We start from the raw sequence: 18,041 nt of genomic DNA, 5'->3' as shown, positions 1-18,041 counted from the left end.
AAACAGAGCTGGAGAGACACAAGACGCGATGGGGAGAAAGACAGCGAGACAGCTAGAGCATGTATCTATGTGAAAAACACTCTTTGAGCTTATCTGTGTGTGTATTTTCTGACAATGTGGCTGGAGGTCATTTTTCAATATCAAATCCTATTAGCCTGAGAGATCCTCTGAGCGCTGCATTTGACTGCTGGAGTCCTCTCGAGCCTTGTGACGGAGCGGGAGAGGGGGCTGCAGCGCCACACTGGCCTTTTATCTGGACACACGGGGTTCATATAGCTTCTCTTTGAAGAAATATTCAACTAATTACCTTGGAGAGTGGCCTCACAGGCAGAGAGCAGACTGCGGATTGTTAAGGCATTGTGAAGGGGTAAACTAAGGATGAGGATTTTCAATCTTGCACAAAAAACACATCCGAGATGAAGTCATTGTTCCAGCCTGAGAAAGATAAAGAGCCACATATCCTGAGAAGATGGAAGAATGACGAGAGGGAAAAGTGCAAAAGGGCTTCTATAATACAAACGACAAATCCCATGATGAAATGAGTAACTGCACCTGCCACTCAACACTGTTGTGTTCATGCCATTGCTGGACATTGTGTCAGTCAGGCAGAGGTGGCAAGTTATCGAAGTTCAAATACTTTGTTTATGTACTGAAGTAGATTTTATTTATATTTTACTTAAATAATTATTTTTTGATTAGCTTTACTTTAACGCTCTAGAATTTAACTTTTTAAATATCTACAAGGAGAAACAACATGGAAGAAAGTGAAGTATGAATGTCTACAACGAAGCAGAGAAACAAAACATTCCCGACCCCTAGCTTTATTTGAATGAAGAATACTTCATTCAATACATTGTACACATTTCATCCTGAAAAATGTTTCATGCTCACAAATGTGTTCTTGCTTTAACCCTGTTTTGAGTGAATTGTTTTTCATATTATTTTAAGTATGGCCTTCAGAGGGGAACCTTTTTACTTTTATACTATGAGTACATTTCATGGCCTGTACTTGAATCGGTACTTGTACTTTTACTTGAGTGGTTTTTAACATGAGTATCTTTCCTTTTACTTGAGTAAAGAATTTGTGTACTTTTGCCACCTCTACAGTAAGGACATTATCTGATACAAGCTCTTTAAAGATCCAAAAACTAGAAAATATCAAACTCTGCATTGTGGTCATTCATTAGTTTGTGCATTGCCTCTGTCCTCACAAACCCTTCGAGCTAGGCAGACAAACAGCAGACAGACAGAAAGACACACTCGCATGCTGGCACTGTGCTTTGCCTGGCACATTCATTCATCTCCTCTCTTGGAGTGCATCAGGCCTGGCAGCCTATCAGTGCCAGAACTCCAGAGGCAGCGCTTATCTCCTCTCATAGATCACGCCTTTGTGCTGTCTGCTGCTCTGCTAAGGAATGCCAGGTAAGGCTTTGTGGCCCACTGCAGGCCTGGTACTGTCTCCCACCCACCCCACTACCACCACCACAAACCACCCCCTACACCCTGAGGCAGGCAGGCCTGTGGCTGCACCCCCCCTCCCCCCTCTGGCACTGAGAGTCACACTGGGCTAATTCACTTGGCGTCGGGTAACAGACATCTGTCACTCAGGATGCCCCTGGGGACACACAGACAAGGCCTGATATAGGGGTGGGTGGGGGGCCTGGGGATGTGATGCACTGTGGAACACATACAGGCCGGCACATACTTACACATGCCCAACTGTAAACAACGTACACAGGGTGTGGTGTAGAATAATTAAGCAGCAAAATCCTTTGTGGTAAGAACCTCTTATAGAAGACCTTGATAATAAAAGCGACAACTTGAGATTTTTTTAAAACAATAGATTTTTGTCTTCCATCTAAATGGAACCTCCTGGGGGGGGGGTTTCTATAGCAACCGCCATAGGGGCAGCATGGTTCTGGTGAGGCGGTGCTGTACATGCTGTCCGAGGAGTAACAGGGCGTTAGGGGAGATCAGGTTTCCCCCCCCTCCAGGGCCCATCCCGGCTCTGCCCACCCCCAACTCATCCCCCACCCTGTGCTGTTGGCATTCACATGCTAATTCATCTCCATTGGTGATTACACTGCCTTTAAACCAACTGACAACTACAGCTGGAGTCAGGCTCTTAACGGCGCACTGTTGGACGGATGAGTGGAGGTACTAGAGTGTGCGTGTGCGTCTGTACGCACTTGTATGCATTTGTTAATGGTTGCTCTTAGTTTGGCTCTCCTCATTCTCCATAAAACGGTAGTGATAGATGATGACACATTATCTGTGCTCCTACCCAAAACAGCCGCACGCAGCCTCCCATGCTGCTCCAGGCTGTGAAACAGTCCTGCGCTAATAGCTGTATGTAAATCAGCCAGCCCATAAAAATCAGTGTCAGCATTCAGCTGTGTACGTTGGCTGACGTGACAAGCACGCCACATGTCTCAATGAATTTACCCAAATGGGCTGCTGGTGGTGCTGAAAATTTATGCTAAGTGGTGTTATGCATCTAATGAAATCATCATAAAAATATAGCTAAATGTATGCTCATAACATTAATGGTCTCAGCTGTATGGGTAATAAAGGGCTGATCTTTTTAAATTCTTGCACTCCTCCGATGAGCCACCCCTGTATGGGATAGTGAACAGTAAATGAAGCAGAAGGCGGTAGGAGTAAAGGATACAAGCTCTGGTAGAGAGTCAGACGGGACTTGACAGCTCTGCTGGCGTTGATACAGGTGGCCCGCACCAAGCTCGGCAGCAGTGTCCCCGTGATTATGGCGCCATTAAACAGAGGCCCAAAGAAAGGAACCTGAGAAAGTTAAGAGAATAAGAAAATGAGTCATTAAAAACATCCACAATACTCACCAATTAATTTGATGAGTTTCATGTCCTTTATAGACAAGTTCTAAAAAATACAAATGCTTAGTTAAAAATCTTTTTGGTTCCTTACCGTTTCTCCATCTGTTTGGGGCAAGGTTCAAGTTGAAATTGGATTATACCTAACTTTGCATGACAACCATACATATCTAATGTGAATCAATGTTAGGTAAATGAAATTAAAATGACAATCAATACTAAACAATGCCCTCATATTGAGCTACCGAACAAACACAAAAGGGCCAATATCCATTTTAGCGACAGCGTGTGTGTGGGTACACGCGTCTGTTCATGCATATTGGAAGGGGGCCCTTAATCACTGAAGCTCAATGGTCGTTGACCTGGAAGTTGACGTGAATGTCAAAGTCTCTCCAAAAAGGTCCTGCTGTCTTCAACTTGGCAGTTCAGCGAGTATAATAACCAGTCAAATTAAACAATGACTGGGCTTTAACTGGGAATGATACAGACCAATTAACTGAGTAATCACGTTATAGAACTGAAATGACTCTGTGGAAACAAGCACCAGAAACCTGAGTAGATAACTTAGCATTCATGTTAAAAGTTAAGTTCCCCTCTAATGAAATTGTTGATTTGTGAATATTGATTTGAATAAGCAAACTTTTGATCCAATTTGAAAGAGTAAAGTGACCTACTCAAACAAAAGACACCTCAAAGTTACATTTTGTAACAAACAAACAAAAGAAAACAGTCTGTACACCCCGACATCTCTCTTACCATCAGATCCATTAAATTGTGACCCGTGGTTCCAGATTAGAGGCCAATTATAAGAGCTTCCTTAGAGACGGCAGGTGGAACATATCTCATTCAAAACTCTGACATCTATGGTCTGGTGTTCTCTTTGCTACTGAAGTGTGTTGTCATTGTGTAAAGCTCTAAAGAGCTAGATCTCTAAGGCGTTCAGAGAAAAGGTTGTGGATACATAAGATTCTGACAATTTATTAAAAAGTATCTCCAATTTATGTGAAATTAATCATTTCACTGTTTGATGCAAAAAAGAAGTCTCAAAGAAACCCAAAACTTCCCAAGATCTTTCAGGTAATTCTTGAAACGTCACCAAAGTGCATGTGTCTACAATCAGAAATAGATTGCACAAATTAGATCTGCGTGGGAAGTATGCCAGGAAAAAGCATTTGCTATCCAAAAAGAACATTAGACCAAGAATACAGTTTGCCAAAGAACATATAGGCAAAGACCAGGCCTCTAGGAATAATCTGCTCTGGACAGCAGATCAAAGATAGAGTTGTTTGGGCACGGTGACAGTAGAAGAAGAAGTTTGGCGCAGACCAAAGAGTTTTTCAGGAGAAGAACCTCATAATAACTTTGAAGCATGGTGGTGGAAATATTATGGTTTGCTTTGCTCCCTCAGGACAGGGATGGGGCAGCTTGCAGTTATTGATTCATCCATGAGTCCTACATCATATCAAGGAGTGCTTGAAGATAAAGTGAGGCCATCTGTCGTAAAAGTTTTAGCTGCAGACATTTCAGCAGGATAATGATCCTGAGCAAGCTAACAAATCAATCAGGAAATGTTTCAAAAAGAAGCCACTGAGGGTTGTGGTGTGGCCTCCTCAAAGCCCAGACTTGAATCCCATTGAAACAACCAGCAAGAAAATTCTCAAACATCTTGTAGCTGAAGGATTTTTCCATGAAGGACTGGTCAAAGACTTGATAAACCAATGTCAAACACTGGTAAACAATTTAGCAAAATTACCATAAATGTTATTTCTGCTAAGGAGGGAAATACCGGCTTCTCAGGCCAAGTTGTACTTATTTTTTTCCACAGAGACATATATTTGTTGATATTCTTGCTGAAAAAACATAATCTCAATGTCTTTTTGCTCATGGACATCATATTAATCCGTGAAAGGATCAAATATTTGCTTGTTAAAATATTTGTGCTGAAGCTTGAATGTTCGTATTCACCAATTTCTGAACCATCCAAGCCACTGAAGTATTTATGTTGAATGCATTTATTAAAGAAGGAAAGACAAGGTAATATTTTGCCTTGTTAGACATAATGTGAATATAGTGCATTGACAATCAACAGTCTCTCACACGGTCTTAATAAACTCATTTAGTTTCAGATTATTAATGACAACATGCACCCATTAATTCTGATCCAAAATGAAAAATTACCTAGTACTATGATAAACTGTTTAAACGTTTACAGAAGAGTAATTACTAATAAATGAATGAGGAGGAAATACTGCAATACAGTTGGTTGAACAAATAACTGATTAGCAAACATGGTAAGCACTAAAAGAACGCTGCAGACATTTCTCCTCAGTTCACTGGACCTCTGGGGTCTGTTGTTGCCATTGCTTGGATAAAGCTGGGAAACTCTTGTGTTTCTATCGTTATGTTATATATTTCTCAGTCATCTCTCTGGAAAATAACCTGTTTGATAGATAAATAATGCCTTAAAAGGGTGCAATACAATCAGATTGTATCACAGGGTCACTGCCTTCACTAGGTGCACTGTTTGTGCAGTAGCATGGAGTATCCAAGATGAAAGCCAGCCAAGAAAGGCTAGTAACCATCTCTCAAAGCACATACCCATAGTGTGGGTAATAATGCACCATTGGAGTAAGAGCCTTCAGACTGAAACCACAACAGGAGAAATAACCTATAAAACCTACAGCAAAGTCTGAGCGGAGAGGAAGCAGGGGTACTGCTTTAACTCACAAACAGATACTGGAAATTAGTGCAGCGCTGAAAAAAGCCTGTGCGGTTTTCAATTGTCATCCCAGCACAAAAGCAGCCAACTAAAATATCTTTTTAATGATGAGCATTTAAAGTAACTTCCTACTTCAAATGTGCATTGTTAACAATGGTGTTAACTAAACTCTCAAATGCCTGTGCTTTTACCTGTGGTTTCTTCATGATCTGGATGAAATACATGTGGTTCTTCATCGGGTAGATGATGATCAGGACGTCTCCAAAGTCAGTCGGGATGATGCCACGTCGGTAGTCCCTAGTGTGCTCTGACCACACGATGTGTACCTCGTCGTTTCCCAGGTGACGCAGCTGTCAAACAAACAAAATTCATCTAATCAAGTACCTGGCAAGTGAAGGTAATTGTCATCCCTGCGGTGATAATGACAAGAACACAAATTCAGTGAGATTAGGGCTCGTCACTGCAGTCGCCACCTCAGGCCCCTGAGACCTACGGAGGGCTAAAGAGTGTACTGAGGGGATGATTGTAAAATATAATTTACTGTTAGGAGGTCAGAAAGGCTCAATAAGTGATGTGCCATAACATCACTCTATACAGCAATATACTATATAATGATTTATTTTATAAAACTTAAATGCAGCAGGGAGAGCAATGTGACTGCTCACAGCTACATAAGAAAACAATGGTTTAAATAAGGGGTCTGGGCCCCGGTTTTGACTCTTTTTTATAGTTTTTTACATTACAAATTCAAATTGCAAACACAAAATGCACAAAATTGAGCATTTTAAAACCAAATAAATCCAATCCAATTAACTTTCTCCATCAGAGATTAAATTGCTTCCCATTTCCACTCTATTCACAAACACAAATGAAACTGGGCAGGACAAGAAGAGACACTTTAATGACGGGAAATTGACTGATGCTAGTTTTGAAATAGGTAAACTGCTTCCCCTCACTTTTCCCAAAGAAAACAGGTGGATACAGCCACATTACATTCTCTGGCTGACTGCTGATCACTTATTAGCAATTGGTTGAGTGATGTTGATTCAAGCTGTCCTTCCCCTTCCTGTGGGGTATCATGGACAATGAAAAGTGAGCCTCCACTCAGAAGAAAACATCTGCCAATGTACTGTGGGCCAAATGAGCTATTAAGAAACATGCCCTCGCCACCAAAAATGTAATTAGCACATTCTATTATAAGCCCTTAATTATGGTAATAGGCTAATCTTAAACAAATCCACGGCATGCTGATTACTGGAGCTCGCCAGTTCAGTCTGTCTGTCCAAGGATCAGCAGGTACCAACCAGGTCAGTCACTGGGACAATTTCAGAGAAAATGTTGAATATGCATTTGCAGGAGACAATCGAGGCTGGGATGTTAATTTGGGTTAAGATATTAGCATGTGGATGAGCAAAATCACAACTTTAATGAGGATGCTTATGCTCAATCATCCTCGGTGCCACTCTATTTATTCCCCTGTTAATCACATCCAAATGTTTGAGACTTCTTTAATAAAATGTGATTCGAGTCAAAGGCTCTTGTCCAATTAGCCCTCTTTGACCTCCCCACCCAGCCAATGGGCTTCACACACATGGAGACGGCAGAGCAGAGGAGCGCAGAACACAAGAGGCTCCTTATAAAAACAACCTGCAGCAGGCAGTCCAGTTAAGCTGCAGTGCCTGGGGGTGAGAGTGATAACTAAAGCATGCCCGTCTATCTCCTTCTCCTTCTCCTTCTCTCACACACACACACACACACACACACACACACACACACACACACACACACACACACACACACACACACACACACACACACACACACACACACACACACACACACACACACACACACACACACATTACATGGCCTGACCCCAACCCTGCAGGTCATTTCTGTAACCACATTACTGAAGCCAGCTGCTACTGCTGCAGCCTACACTGCCCGAAAACCCCACAATTGGATTGAGGAATTCATGGTTTTCCCTCTTTTCTTTTTGGTTCCATTTTTTTCCCCACCCCATCGTCTTCAAAGAGGCAATCTGCCCAGCGAGAGCTCTCCCCACAGTATGTCTCTCTGGTCAGAGGCAGCAAAGTGGGTGGCTGTTGGACTAAAACTGTTATTTTTAAATTGACAGTGAAACATCCTACTTCAACACAGTCAAAGCCTGTCTCTCATTTCTTCCTTCTTCATACCTTTTTCTCTCCACTCTGTCCCCACCTGCCCTCCTCTCTGAAGCACCCGTGCATGCCGCCAGCCTGTCAATTTCTGCTGGGCCTGTGGCCGGTGTGGAGATCCATGCAAGGTGAGCGCGAGCAATTACAGAAGTTCCCTGAATGAAATGAATGGAAGTGAAGTGGCAGCACACTCCGCTCTGTGCACGGCCACCCCACCAGCGCCTCACTCTGGCCGGCCAAAGACAAAATCTTCACTCAGTGTCGCATATTTTTTGTAGTCAATAAGCCCAGGTCCAGAATGGGCTTGGAATGAGTAGGGGGTTATTTGTGAAAAAAGGAGGGGGTATGTCTGTGGAGGACTGAAGGGAGGTTGGATATGAGAGGAGCCTGATGAATTTCTGTTCTCAGCGGGGTACTGTATGAGAAGATTGGCAGCACGGGCAGGGGCCTTGCGGCTCATTTCTTCATGCTAACTGCTACTGCTGTACTACAGCTCAGAATCCCACTGCAGAACCCAATCGATCGCTCCTGTGGCGGCAGCAGGAATTGGATAAAAGGATCCTGCCGGCATCCGGACGGCGCCTGCCCTAGCAGGGAGAGCTAATGGCTGAATCCAGGCCCTGGTCACAGCACACAGGGAGGGGGGCAGGGGCTAGCTGAATCACAGTCATTACCACAGCGGCACATGCCCTCTCTTCACTCATGCGCCTGTTACTCTCTACTCCTCAGGCCTGCTTGGCCAGGGTCACTAATCAATGCCCGCACTCTGGAGTCACACCTCCTGATCACAGCTTAACACAGAGCTGAAGGCTACAACAACATACTGCTATGGGCAGAGAGGACTGCATAGCCATTTCACTGCATCAAACAGGCAAAGCGGTATTTGCTCATATTTCTTAACATATTGTGCAGTTAATACAATAGAAATTGCGATAATCTAAATGTCGCACATATGCGGGAATTGTAAAAAATATTGTTTAACACAACTTTAAAACTAAAATGTTTTACCTTTTTGGTGAGGCAGTCATCAGAATTAGATGGCATTCGCGTGGAGACGTGGAAGATGGCTTCCACAGTGGAGGTAGCATAGTAAGGAGCTGTTAGACCTGTGCTGCCATTCCTTTGGAGGCCACCCATAAAGCCACAGTGTGTGGCGAGGTCAACCTGGTGAATAAAAACTGAATTTAGTGTTCTGAGTATACCTCTACATTTGCATATTTAGGCTTTATCTGGTGTGTTGACTTGACAATGTGGTTGTGTGTACCTCCCATCCCAGTCCAGACACGAAGTCTTCATAGGCCTGGCTGCCTGCGCTGTTGGACAAGATGGAGCACTTGTCTTCTTGTCCCTCTCCAATGTAGAACACAGCAATCTTGTGTGTTTCTCGACTACAGAACAAAATAAATAGTAGCAGATATTAAAAGAAGCAACACTTCAAGAGCTGATTGTACAAACGGAGAACTTGAAAAGCTTTTCACTTCTACAGCCACCTCAGAAAAAAATGATTTGAAATGTGAATTCCATGACTGAAAGTACTACAGAATCGGTCGAGCAGAATGTAAAAAAAATGGCTAACAAAGCGTCCTTCTCCACCTCCTCTCTCCTCTCCTTGCTGGGGTTGATTTAGCATCCTTGTGGACAGATTGTTATTGCCCGACCATGTCTGGCCATCTGAGAGTATGAGGTCTAATCCTGGGGAGCGTTCCTTAATAAGCTTCTTTCATTAACAATGTGGCGAATACTTACTGATTGGCCAAAAAGAGACACAGTTAAAGAATAAGAGAGAGAGCTGTGATCACCAGAAAGTGGAACAAATTAGGAAAATCGAGGGGAAGTAAGAATGTTGGGGGGCAATATGAAAGTGCTTTGAGCAACTGTATAACTGTAACCAGAGTAGATTTGCCAAGTGGCACATAAACACTAGGGACTAAAATTTTAAAAATGACATGCGTTCATTGATATCCCACTTGAAATTTCTGAACAAACTTAAAAGAAGCATTACCACTGCCTGGAATCCAAGTTCTTCAGTTCTCTTAAGAGCTTTGAATTCTTCTTCAGCAAGTGAAAACTTTTCCTGTTGAAAAAAAACCCAGTCTTGATTAATATTATATTTTCAGTTGTGCCATTTTAAAAAAGTGGTATCATTTTCAAGCAAACAAACTGTTTTTAATTTAAGCTTTGTTTTGCACTCAAGATCACTGAAAGCAAAAAGGCACAGGTGCAAAAAGCAATCGTCTACTAGCTGTGTTCATATTGCACCATCACGAGGTGTAAGCTTTTAATTTGCAGGGAAGAACTGCAAAGATGTGGCACTGTAAAGTAGACGTTAGTGAAAACAACGGGACACTTTTAACCTGTGGAGAGGAGATTAAGACGCTGCAGTGAGCTTTTATCTTTGCTCTTTTAGAGTTTCGAGACAACAGCTGAGTTACTCAGAGGCTACATTCATACTACAACATTTTCATTTGAAAATGCATTGACTTGAACGTAGACACTCACTACCACTTGTTTTATATTAGACTTCAAACAACGTCATTTACACTGTGTTTTCAGCCGAAATGTCCTCTTATAGCCACACACACACACACACACACACACACACACACACACACACACACACACACACACACACACACACACACACACACACAGGCAGAGTGGTGAGTAGATAATGAGTGGAATTTCATTTTTCTGTGAACTATCCCTTTAAGATGCTTTTCGAAGACTGAATGATAAAAAGCCACACAACCCTGCATGACTTCGACTGCTGCCCCAGTACCACTTTCCACATATCAGACATTTAATTGTAGCAGATTGAAGCTGGCAGTTTACCTGCGGTCCCAAGAGTTCATGCCAAGGTCATTAAGTAGCAGCCGGCAGAAGTAGAAAGGAGCTTTTGGGTCCTGGTGGGAAGGTTCCCCCTGGCAGGCAGCCCTACAGCTCACATCAGCGTCCCATCTCCTCACTTGCTCCTCCTCTTGATGGGTCTGACGAAGGATGGCCTCCAGGATGGCGCTCTCTTGTTCTATGTTCATGCCATGGGGCGAGGGGGCTGGCTGATTGAGTTTGAGTTGCGGCTGAGTCAGGCATTCTGAGCTGCTGTGGCCGAGGTCCTCCATCAGTTTATCCAGAACATCTACCTCTTCCTCCTCACAACAGTCGGAGAGGGAGTCAGAGACTGAGAAATTATTTTTGTGCGGCCCCTTTGCCGGAGAGTGGGGCTGGTTTCTGCTGTGAGCAACATTGGTGGTAGAAAGTGGGCGGTCTACTGCAGTGAAAACCCCCATATCCATGGACTCTTCTTGGGTGGTGCAGTAGAGGATTGCGCCATCCCAGGAGTATTTGCCAGAGATGTCCCGCACGATGACTCGTACTTGGGAGGAGGTGTTGGGGGGCTGGCCAACGGTGGGTGTCTCAGAGGGGATCTGAAGGTAGGACACCAGCGTACTGTCATTGAAGACAAACAGCTGCAGGTTTGGGCTTTTGAAGACCTCGGAGGACAGCTCAGACGACTCCACAAACGGGTTGTCGTGATTTTCGCTCACTAGGCTGTGGAGGAGGGCGGGGCCACCGCTGAGTGGATGATGGCCCAGGTGGTTCACTAGGTGGGTCATGACCATCCGTGCTGTCAGAGGTATCAGCTCCATGTTCCGACGTCGCTTTTCTGGAGGAAGAATCAGGGCAGAAAGACAAAAACACAGAGATAATTGCTACACAAAAATACATGGGAGAAATGTGAAACTTGAAGAGTGGTAAAATTTGGTTGAGAATAAACTTGCACATGTCTTTTATAGTATATCCAACACAGACTTTGTTAACCCTACTACAAAAACCAACGTGTTATCATCTCTGTTAGCTCTTATTACACAAAGCCAAATCTCATTAATGAATATTAACAGGAGTACAGTATTCATTTCTCACAATAGCTTGGCCAGCACACCTCTAAGTAGGTAGCATCTAATCATGAGAGACAACTTTGAAGAGCCCATTGAGTCTTTTTACAATGAACAAGCATCGGACTAGCCGAGTACTAATAAGAACCACCGTCTCTACAGACTGCTGAATAGAAATCTACTTAGTGAATTGCATTTATGTAAATGCAGAGGTTTTTACTCCCAAGTGTAAGGCATGCCATGCTTTATTCTGCAGGGATGTGGGAAAACAAGAAGATGCACTCTTGCATTGTGATGATGCTATCAATACCATCATCCCTCCATCAAAAGGAGAAAGCTCTTTAGAAAGCAGGCCAAACTGCATTAGAGATGCGCTGGCCCTTTGATGTGACTTGATCAATATGAGGTGCGGGCATGAATATAACTAGGCCAGCACTCTTTGGTTTGCCCCTTTAATAGTGTTTTGTTATCTTTACTAAGACTCTGTGCAGCTGTGTGACAAAAAGCAGAGGTGTGGTGAAATGTTTCAGCCACATGCGACTGTTCAAAAATCTTACATTGTTTCAGTAGACGTGATGTGCTCAGTGTGTTTGGGGCTCTAAGGACTTTTCAGAATTTGAGGACATGAGAGAGGGAGAAAGAGGAATACATTGCCTAATGGAATAACAAGGTCACAAAAAAGAAGAAAAAAAAAAATCACATTTTTATCAAAACCCCATAATGGGTCTTCTCTCTAGGGCTGAGCACTAATGCGAACATTCCATTCCCTGTGATGGTTGATTTCCTTTTCATACTTTTAATAAGATATTGACATTTAATGGACATGCTCCAAATGGATGGTCTACTAAGAGTTTGCTTTCCCTTTAATCTCTTTTGGATTCTTTAGGCGGAAGAATATATGCCTCTGTGGTCTGTAAGAAGTGTAGTGTGGAGCTGAAATGAAGTAGTGTGCTCAGAGGTAGTCATCAGGACATATGCTGTGGTGGCGACAGCTAAAAGTTTTTACTTTCTCATGCATGAATACCTGTTAACACAGGCCTTTGCACACCATATATACACACCATTAATCAAGCATAGTTTAATCCACCAGTCCAGTGTTATCTTACACAGAGCAGGTATGACAAGGGGGCATCAGGATGATTTCAGCCCTCCCTTATGGATGCAGTGGCGGCATGTTTATGTGCCCTTTCCAGGATTTCCCACAGAGTTTATTCAATCTATGGAGGTAGCAGGAGCGCACATGCATAAAATGTTGCTCTCAACAGATTTCGTGTGGCAGTCACAAAGACAACAAAGTGAAAGACAAGTTATCCTGTGAGAGAGAGAACTTGCCACTTCAAGGTGCGTGCACAACTGCAGCTATGAGATCTGACTGTCTGCGTGGACAGTAAAAACTTTACTGACGGATGAATTAGAATATGGCAGGCTGCCACAGTCTAGATAATAATTGGGAAAAACTGCTTACCTTCAGCTACTGTGAGCAGGTTGCCAAAATCAGCAGTGGTTGACTGGGAGGGTGGCGGCTCAAAGCTCTTAACCTGACCCAACATGAGGTCATAGTCAGTGGACAAGTCAGACAAGCTGAGGAGGTAGTGGCTCTGTTGGGTGTGCAGGGTGGAGCCGGACACGCAGCAGTGCAGCACCTGAGGAACAGGAAAAAAAATTGGGAGGACTTGGTGATTATTTGCACATAAAGGGTGTCTGGCCCCGTCTGGCCACTGATTCTACAGCATGACAGTGGTACTTTGAGGACTAATCTGCGACTCTGATGTGTCAAGACACCGTCACGTTAGATATGATGGTGCCTGGCGAGACGATGTACAGTGACACTCGGACGGGCCTGTTTCAGACTGACATGATCCAGGAGCAACGGCAAGGGGCATGTATGGTCCATTTACATCATAAGGCAATGGTGGAAGGGAGGGAGAGAAGGAGAGAAAAGAGGGTCTTTATTGCCACTAATCCATTTCTCCTGTGATGTGTGAGTGTATCGATCTACATAACAGATGGCAGAGCATCCGTTGGCAGGGCTAGATAAGGCGCACTGGGGCAGTTGATTACAGCCATTGGACAGGTTTAGACTGTTTGATTTAATTAAGACTTTATCCTTGTGCTCAGCTCCCACCGCAGAAATGCATGCTGAGCCGCACATACACATGTGCACTAATACAAACACACCTGTACATTGTATAATCTGTGTGAAGGTAGGGTGCTGCATACGAGGGGGTAAACATATGCCTAATGTATGTAAATGAGAAGGGGCCTCTTATTCAGAGTGGAGCAACTTGGGTAAAGCCATGCAAAGGCTAATCCCATTCAGTACACACATACGCTCACACTTGGCTGAGAGAACGCTCAGAGCGGCAGGCTGGGCCCTGCCATCTGAAACAGTATTGTGTTCGGCAATGTAGACAGTATGTGGATGATTCCACTGAGCAGACCTCTGGGTGCACAGGGGGAGGGATTGGACGCTTGATGCTGAAAAGACCTGAACCAAACAGCTGCTACACCAAAGCCCCAAAGAGCTTCCTCTGTGGAGAGAGAGAGAGGTGGAGAGACGGGGAGGGAGGGGAAAAACCCGCGGCTGTGCTTGACAACTAAGTGACTGCAATTCGCATAGCAACAGTTCCTGGAAGGAAACATACAGTGAAACAAGCATACTGTAGTTAGATGGGCACATGTTGTATGGATACAAGAGTATGCCTATGTACACACATAAATCAAATAATACAAATGCAAACAGAGCATCCACACACACACACACACACACACACACACACACACACACACACACACACACACACACACACACACACACACACACACACACACACACACACACACACACACACACACACACACACACACACACACACACACACACACACGGGGTGGTGCAGCTGGCTGCAGAGGCAGGCAGAGAGAGCAGATGGAAAAGCTTGAGCACAACTCCAGTGAACAAATGAGGTCTAGTGCACTGTTAGGTTTTAATGGAGATCTGCAGGCTGTTAGTCATAAGAAACAACTTTTTTCACCTTTCCCTTGAAGACCTTGACAACCTTATCATTGAATATGTATGTGAGTTCTGTGCATGTGGTTTAGAAGAGAACAGATTTTAGGTGTTATTTGAAAATATGAAACTGTATTTAAAAGAAGGGGAAGCATGGAGAATAAGTAGAGGCTCAGGAACCTCATCAGTGTTCAGGGATTAGGGAAGCTTGGTATAGAGAATAATTACTAGATGTACATGTGTGTGGAAATATATAGATTTCAGTTATCATATTGCATTAATAATGTCACACCTTGTGATGCCTTGCCTAATATATTGTTTCAAATGAAACCCACAGGGCCTTGCCTTTTGTGTGCTGATAGACAACCAATCATGTCTAATTGTCTTTGCTTTTATAGCAGCTGCAGTTGCTCTCATATTAAGACATATTCCATTCAAATCTCCAGGACAAGCGTTTATAGCCTGAGCTTATCAAGTGGACAAAGGGTCCTGTTTGAATAATTGGACCATTTCTTATCAGGGGTGACATCCTTACAAAGATCTGCCGTTGACCGCATCTGCCCAGACAGGAGGGAATGAATAATACCTCATTCATTTGTGCCTTAAGCTTGGCCCTCATCCTCTGGGTCCGGCCATAAAATAAAGGGTTGGGAGGCAAATAGAGAGAAATAGATTCAGTCCTGAATATTTTGCCTGTTTAAAACAAATGGAGTACACCCTACTACATAGCAAGTTGTGAGGATTTCCTGCATGTGTTGGTGGGGTCTTCCATGCTGTTGTGCCACTATAATGTTAAATGAGGCATAGTCATGAGGTCACAGCGGAGGTGAGTCTAATTAAAGTGTCAAACTCATGTGGTGGGGGTTGAGATGTCAAAGCTGAAGTTGTAGTGGTATATTTCAGTGGTTATTGGACAGAAGTCAGTGCACAGGGGGCTTCCTTCAGGTCTGTTTATTTGTTAGTTATCTCTGCCACAGAGGATATGTTTCCACCCCTGTCCGTTTGTTTGTTGGTAGGTTTGTGAACAAGATTATGCAAAAACTACAGGACGAATTACCATGAAACTTGGTGGAAGGATATGTAATGGGTGAGGAACCCATAACATTTTGGTGCTGATCCAAATCAGCGAGCAGATCAAGAAAAATTTTATCACTTTCTCTAACATTGTAGTAAGGTTTATTTTTTTTACATTTCTACTAATTTCACAGGGAAAAATTCAATAATTCATGGATTTTGATAAAAGAGATCAGGCATATTTAGGGCCCTGATTTCTATGAGTGGTGCGATTTGGTGCAGCTTGATTGTGTCTCTGTTTTTTTCCCCTGGTGAATCAGGTTCAACGTTATGATTGCACTGAAAACTATGGGGCTGAATCACCTTGTTGTCTTGCCAAATCAGCGCATTCACTCGTGTTTCATGTTTCTATCACTGCCGATCAGGCAGTAAGAGATGAGGAAAACCAGTGTCTACAGCAGAATCATTTGACCTGGAAGTGAGTGCCGATTGTATCCATCTCCATTGCAGAGAAAAGCCAAATGTTAGTGGGTGTTAGTTGGTTTTTGGACCAGCTGAAAAAGGGGACTTGACAGAGGGCTGTGCTCTACTGAGTGCAATTCTAGTTGGGACTGAAACTCTCAGCTGCCAGCAAGGCTACCCACCCTGTAGATGTAGTCCAGCAGTGGGGCCTTGTGTGATGTGCGTTCATCCACTGAAGGCATGGTGATGGGCTCCAGCAGGAGACTCAATGGCACAGCCATGCACCAGTCCAACAGGCAAAGCAGCAGTGAAACCATCAACTGAGGAGGTAAGGAAGTAGTTTGGTTAATTTACATCAAAACAAATACAAATGTAATATTAATATAGCTAAAAAAAAAGAGGGACTGTTTCAGAGACACAACAGGTAACAGATGAGAGCCACAGTGAAAATGCAGGGATGGAGACAGTTAAAGAGGAAAAAAGGAAAGAACAAAACACTTCAGTAGATACATTCCTCTGCAAATGCACCATTCCAACATAATAGATCAAGGGCCTTTAGATCTCAGCCATTTCATGTCCCCTCCTTTCCAACATGTACCTTTTTGTCTGCTTCCACTGTTGAGTGCTCTGCGCTCGGCAACAAAAAGGCTATTGTGGCCACAAAGATCTGTGTTGGGAGAAAACAAGGAGAAAGATAATTGGATGACACACTCCTATTCATCAGCTGAGTCAGGGCAGTGTGCTAAAATGGATGTGATGCCACAGGATGAAGAATGTATTTAAAATATTATTAATATTAAGACTTGAGAGGAATTTCTCATCTTGCTCATGATGCCTTCTCAAAGGCCACTAATGGGTAGTGGAGGCAAAACTGTATGTGTTTGCAGGTGTGATTGAGTGAATGTTACCTCAATGATTTTCTTGGGCAGGGTGGACTCAAACCTCTTGAGTTGCTCCCAGTGAGAAATGAGCAGGTGAAACACGTCGCAGGCTACCTGAGCCACAGCTTTGTTTCCAAACTGGACACACAAACAAGAAAAAAGGACAAGAACTGGTTAACAGTGCAGAGGAATAGGCTCATTGGACAGTAAGCAGCCATAGTTAGAAAAAAATGTAGATTTTGAACCATTTATTCAAATGATATATTAACAAATTTTTGGGGAGGAGCATTTTGCTGGGAAAACAACAGTCAAATGGAAATCCTGTTATGATCGCAGACTGAGCGGAGATTACCATAACTCAACTTGTGATCACTGGCCACAATCATTGCTTTCCTGCTTGTTTCATTAATATTTAATTAATTAATAATATTTTTTACCTCCGTCAAAGAGATTGTTTTGATTGGCATTTGTTTTTTGTCTGTCAGCAGGATTACCCAAAAACAATAAAAATGGACGACAGGACAGTTCTCCAAAAGTGTTGCCAAAGCATCCTGATCACCCCCTGGTGGCTGGCTGCAATATAGCTCATAAACCGCAGTCTCCTCCATATTAGTTGATGGGATATTGGCCAAAATAAAAAGTCAAAGAACAAGTCAAAAACATTTTTCTCAAAGATGGTTTCTGTTATTTTAGGTCGTTTTCTTAATGCTTAAGATGATTCAACTGTTAATTCTTCTGGTAAATTTAGTCTTAATTTAAAATGATTTACAGCGGTAACTGACTCGTGAATGGTCAAGTGTGTGTATTACTACCACTCTACAAATAATTCCATCACTGCAAGATTGCCATGTCTGTATCTGGGATATTTTGGCGCCATTTCTGGATGGTGGGAGGGAATGGAGAAGTGTTGTCCATGTTTAAATACAGTCTAGAAAGAACCCATTATCCGGATCCAGGATTTTTTTATCAGGTTCTTTCACATTGTGAGAAGTACGCTCTCTCTGATTGCCCTTATAGTTATTGAAATCAGTTCTTGCCA

The 18,041-nt window shown here is 43.2% G+C and overlaps 1 protein-coding gene across 9 annotated transcripts in view; it reads right to left on the bottom strand.

Moving 5' to 3' along the window:
* The window catches only part of ralgapa2 (Ral GTPase activating protein catalytic subunit alpha 2), a 92,117-nt gene that overhangs the window by 25,637 nt on the left and 48,439 nt on the right, over positions 1-18,041 (bottom strand). For all 9 annotated transcript variants that reach the window (XM_069536363.1, XM_069536358.1, XM_069536364.1 and 6 more), the window contains 10 exons: positions 17,030-17,140; positions 16,720-16,788; positions 16,304-16,441; positions 13,101-13,278; positions 10,575-11,406; positions 9,745-9,816; positions 9,007-9,130; positions 8,751-8,906; positions 5,757-5,915; positions 2,672-2,799 (listed from right to left, as the gene is read on the bottom strand). In XM_069536363.1, the coding sequence (XP_069392464.1) occupies positions 2,672-2,799; positions 5,757-5,915; positions 8,751-8,906; positions 9,007-9,130; positions 9,745-9,816; positions 10,575-11,406; positions 13,101-13,278; positions 16,304-16,441; positions 16,720-16,788; positions 17,030-17,140 (1,967 nt within the window). The remainder of the gene's footprint in view (positions 1-2,671; positions 2,800-5,756; positions 5,916-8,750; positions 8,907-9,006; positions 9,131-9,744; positions 9,817-10,574; positions 11,407-13,100; positions 13,279-16,303; positions 16,442-16,719; positions 16,789-17,029; positions 17,141-18,041) is intronic.

The sequence above is a fragment of the Paralichthys olivaceus genome, chromosome 12 (assembly GCF_024713975.1).
Source record: "Paralichthys olivaceus isolate ysfri-2021 chromosome 12, ASM2471397v2, whole genome shotgun sequence".
NCBI classification, from domain to species: domain Eukaryota; kingdom Metazoa; phylum Chordata; class Actinopteri; order Pleuronectiformes; family Paralichthyidae; genus Paralichthys; species Paralichthys olivaceus.
The sequence above is the reverse complement of the archived record's forward strand: the minus strand, read 5'-3'. Positions and strand labels throughout refer to the sequence as shown.